This window comes from Rutidosis leptorrhynchoides, chromosome 10 (assembly GCF_046630445.1).
Source record: "Rutidosis leptorrhynchoides isolate AG116_Rl617_1_P2 chromosome 10, CSIRO_AGI_Rlap_v1, whole genome shotgun sequence".
NCBI classification, from domain to species: domain Eukaryota; kingdom Viridiplantae; phylum Streptophyta; class Magnoliopsida; order Asterales; family Asteraceae; genus Rutidosis; species Rutidosis leptorrhynchoides.
In genome coordinates this window covers 255,233,110-255,237,965 of record NC_092342.1, presented here as the reverse complement: position 1 = coordinate 255,237,965, position 4,856 = coordinate 255,233,110, and the positions used below count along the sequence as shown (strand labels likewise).

Here is a 4,856-nt window from a genome sequence, read left to right as displayed (position 1 = left end):
TATAAGTATTTTGTTTAATATTTAATAATTTTCTTAGTTAATAAAAGTTTTGTGCCATTGTCAAATTGTGTATTGTAATTTATAGGTTGCCTAATAATTTTTTAATTTGTATAGCTAAACGAATGGGGATGTCATTAACTTGCATGAATTGTACATTACGGTTGGTATTGACTTTTGATTGATTTAATTAAAGAAAACTTATGTTAAGCTCAATACCAGTAGAATATTTTAATGAGAAATATAAATTTTTATACGGTGACAACAATTTTGCACACAATAACGCGCGAGCAAACACAATCCTCGTTGGTTATATCAATTGTGGAATTTTCCTATTAATAGGCCTTAATATATAGGGAAATTGGTCAAAATGCCTCTATTTCGAAAAGTGTGTAACAATATGTCCTAAAAAAATTGTAATTGTAAAAATACCCTGTAGCCACGCATCACGCACCACACACGATGCGTGCAAGCCCGTGCGTGATACGTATTACCGAGATATTCAACAAGACAATCATTTTTCTTAGCAAACTCGCACTGCGCACCACGCACGGTGTGTGGTGCTTGGTGCCAAAATGTTAGATCTTTGAATTGTATTTTTTGACTCATAACTCCGATTAAGTCAATGTGCGTTTAAAGGTCAAAATAAAAAGAACGGAAAAAGTGAAGGTCCTAGAGGCCTTATTTCGAAAAATGTTTGGGACAACCCCGCCATTACAGTTTGCTAACAGATATGTCTCGAAAAAAATATACGATTTCAAAAAACGGTGATTAAAACGGAGTTACGAGTCAAAAAATACGACCATTAAAAGGTCTGGCGCAACAAGCACCAGACACCAAATACCACGCACCGTGCTTGGTGCGTGGTTCGTGATATTTCACTAACACGTATCACCCACAGATTTGCGCATATCATGCGTGGTTAAGACTTAAGAGGCATTTTTATAACTTGAATTTCTGAAGGTATATTGTTACACTTGAAAATGGAGGCATTTTGATTCGATTTCGCTAATACACCGTGCATATTTGATTCTGGCGTGACTCATGATTAGATTGGGCCTTTTTAATTGGCCTATATAATTGGGCCTATATAATTGGGCCTTTTATATCTAGTCTAGTATTAGCGTGCACAAAACGCACGTGGCGCATCTTAGCCTCATCTCGGTTTCTTCCAAAATCTATATATCAAATCAAAAATCAATCCCACCTCCACAATTGCAAGGGTTTTTTTTTTTTTTTTGTTCTCCAAGTTTCTTCTAAATATTTCTCTGTCGACACCTGGTAATTATTTTCACCCAATTTCATTTTTTTTTTTTTTTTGTAATTCGGTGTACATTTATTTTAAATTGCTGATGATTTACTTTCATTATTAGGTTATTTATCATCTTTCTGATCGTATATTGTATTGTTCAGCTAGGGTGCTGGAAATTTGATTGCTTGTTTCACAATTTTGCTCAAAAGGAAGAGTCAACATGGTATGTATCTTGCTTGTAATCATGTCTTTATTGTGTATGTTGATTCGATGCTAATTAGTAATTAGTACTGTGTAATTCACGATCTTTACAGATGGGATTAAAGAATTAAAATTTGATGTATGTGATCGTTAGTAAATTGGTTGATATACATCTTTATATGAAGGTGTTATGTTTTATTTTATCTGTTTATAGTGTTATGATAGGTTATCATATTATATACAGTAGTATGTTAGTGTGTGTGTTAGAATTGCATTTATATATGATCTTTTAAATTATTTGATTCTTTATTAAATACTAATTGTGTAATTATTTTGTGGGTTGCAGTATTTTGATGGTTATAGTTACCATGGAGCATCATTTGAGCAAACATATCGGTGCTACCCTGCATCTTTTATTGATAAGGTTTGTAACATTTATAGTATTTGCTTATATAATTTATATCATATGCATACATGCCTGTACTTATATCTTCATATCTAGATAGTTCACCCTAAGCATGGAACATATTTTGTAAACTTTGTTCGTGAACACTTAACATTTTATTCTACCGAATAGGATATTATATGTGTAACTTGCTGAAGTGAGTTCTTAAAGGTCGTTCCTTTTAGTTGGTGTATGTGTTTCGAACGGCCTAAATCAGCTAACTGCTTAATTATATATAAGATTGAAGTGAATGAGTATTTCTCCTTTTAGAATGAAAATGTACTTTATAGTTCTGTTACCCCTGCTCACGTTTAGTTATATTCCAACTTCGGTTCCTGTTTGTTTGATTCATTATTTTTGTAATTCTTCAATCCTTTTGTTTAATTATCTTTTTTTTTTTCTTTTTCCTATTGCAGCCTCAGTTAGAGAATGGTGATAAAAGTAAGTGGCATTTGTATTTCAGTGTTTTTATGTATCTTCTATTAAGTTTCCCATGCGATTATTGACATAAAGTTTTCTTCTTTTGTTAGTTATAATGCCTCCTTCGGCCCTTGATCGTCTTGGTTAGTTTTTCATACTAAATTTTGTTATTCAGTGTCTTTAATATACTAATATACTTACATCATGCTGACAACCAAACTTTTATACCACAGCCTCTCTTCAGATTGATTATCCAATGTTGTTTGAACTACGCAATGCTGCTACTGAACGCATTTCACATTGTGGTGTTCTAGAGTTCATTGCAGAAGAAGGCATGATTTATATGCCTTATTGGGTATGCGTTTTGGGTTCAATTTACTACTGATTTTTTTCTTTCTTTTCTAACCATTGCTCATTAATACGCGCTAATTGTTCACATAGATGATGGAAAATTTGCTTTTACAAGAAGGCGACGTTGTACGAGTTAAAAACGTGACCCTCCCCAAGGGTACATATGTGAAGTTACAACCACACACAAAGGACTTTTTGGATATCTCCAACCCAAAAGCAATGTAAGTTTATAAAAGCCGGCCCGTTTTATTATGCTGCTAATGGAAATTGCATGTTATTCTTGATAGATTTCTTTGTTTGAAAACGTTATGTATTTCAATCTTCTGATTTTTCTGTTCTGCCCATATAGATTAGAGACAACGTTGAGGAACTTCTCATGCTTGACGACTGGAGATAGCATCATGGTTGCATATAACAACAAGAAATACTACATCGATATTATTGAATCAAAACCTGCTCATGCAATAACGATAATTGAAACTGATTGTGAGGTGGACTTTGCTCCTCCTCTTGATTACAAGGAGCCCGAGAGACCTGTTCCGTCTCCCCCTTCAGGCAAGGCACCAGCAGAAGGTTTGAATTTCAGGCTCTTACACTTTTTTAGGTTTTTGGATCACAATTCATCTTTTTTTCGTTTTTATTGCAGATATTTTGCTATTACATGTTAATAATGTCTGAATTGACTTGGATATCATTTTCTAAATTTTGTGTAATGTGTAGTATTTATTTAAGTCGGTTTTTGACCGAGTTTGACCTGAAATTTCCCGACTTTTACCCGAATTTGACCATTGCCCGACTTATTATACGTTTTTCTTCGAATCGGGCGGGCTAGTCACCAAACCGCCACATCAGCCGCCGCCGCCGCAACCGCCGTTTGCAACCATGATTAAAGTTCTGAATATGACGGTCGATTGATTTTGACACCTGTTTTTTTCTGTAAATGTAAATATATGTTGTTGGTGCAATATGTTTGTCTTTTGGTGTGCTGTTCCAGGTGAGGCTGCTCCAGTTGAGGAGCCAAAGTTCAACCCATTTACTGGATCAGGTCGAAGATTGGATGGTAAACCATTAAAATACCAGCCCCCACCTGTTTCGTCTTCTTCTGGAGCTAAAGAAAATCAACCTGCTGCTTCTGGTAGCGGTGGTCAACCGTCAACAGGGTCTACTTCACAGAGTAGTTCTCGTCAATTACAGGGAAAACTCGTCTTCGGTTCAAATGCAAACCGTAGTGCAGATCCCCAAAAGCAGAAGGTAATTTCATATATCTTCTATATACGATTTCTAATTACATTACTGGTGCAATACGTCTATCTTGTTGTGCTAATTTTGATTAAATAAGTTCTCTTGTTACATTAATTGTTTTAATTTCCAACTAAAATGATGATTTATAAGTTGCTTACATTTGACTGTTATCCTGTTAAGCCATATTTTTTTTACATGTTTGACCAACATCTATGTAACTAAATATGTGGGTTAATGATGTGGCCTCTATGCAATAACAACATGAAGTTTTACGACCAGGAGTTGAGTATGAGCTTGAGATCGATTCCAACCATATCAAATATCTACCAAGTTCATATCTTTATGCAATTCCTGTTTTGACCCCTTGCGTGTTTTTCTGTTCTGCAGGAAGCTGCAAAAGAGACGAAACCAGAAGAGGCTTCAAAGAAAGAAGACCCGAAATTCCAAGCCTTCACTGGGAAGAAATATTCACTCAAGGGTTGATGATAAGTTAATTATGTTATTCACCGAAACCATCATCCCTTGAACCTCAGGAGGTGTTGGTATTTGTATTTGTTTTATGTCAGATCTTGTCATTCTGTATGTTCACGTTTCGAAGCACTATGTAAAAGTACATGTGATTATAATTGACCACGAAGCTCTAAATCTTCGTGCTATGATGGTTATGTAAATTAACATCCTTTTATTATCAACTGAATGGGACGCTTGAGTTTATGAACCTTTTATTCTTTTATATCACTCGAGTCGGAATTCACATTACCGGTGGATTTTGTCTTGATCAGTGATTGTTTTGATTTAGTTGTGGTCTGCAGTTCTGCGCTGTTAATCTTTAAACTTAGAATGGACAAATTTGCTCTATAGAAGTTATATGTGTTGCTTGAGGTGTTGCCTTCATTTGGTTGCTTGAATACTCTTGTGCAACATCGGAGAATTGAGACCCTTCAATTA

The 4,856-nt window shown here is 35.0% G+C and overlaps 1 protein-coding gene across 1 annotated transcript; it reads left to right on the top strand.

Annotated features, from left to right (window-relative positions):
* Positions 1-1,369: 1,369 nt before the first annotated feature.
* Positions 1,370-4,626, top strand: LOC139871940 (uncharacterized). The gene is made up of 9 exons (XM_071859698.1): positions 1,370-1,472; positions 1,797-1,874; positions 2,312-2,336; positions 2,426-2,458; positions 2,549-2,670; positions 2,757-2,887; positions 3,016-3,239; positions 3,661-3,917; positions 4,296-4,626. The coding sequence occupies exons 1-9, from the start codon at positions 1,470-1,472 to the stop codon at positions 4,389-4,391; spliced, it is 969 nt and encodes a 322-aa protein (XP_071715799.1). The 5' UTR covers positions 1,370-1,469; the 3' UTR covers positions 4,392-4,626.
* The last annotated feature ends 230 nt before the right edge of the window (positions 4,627-4,856 follow it).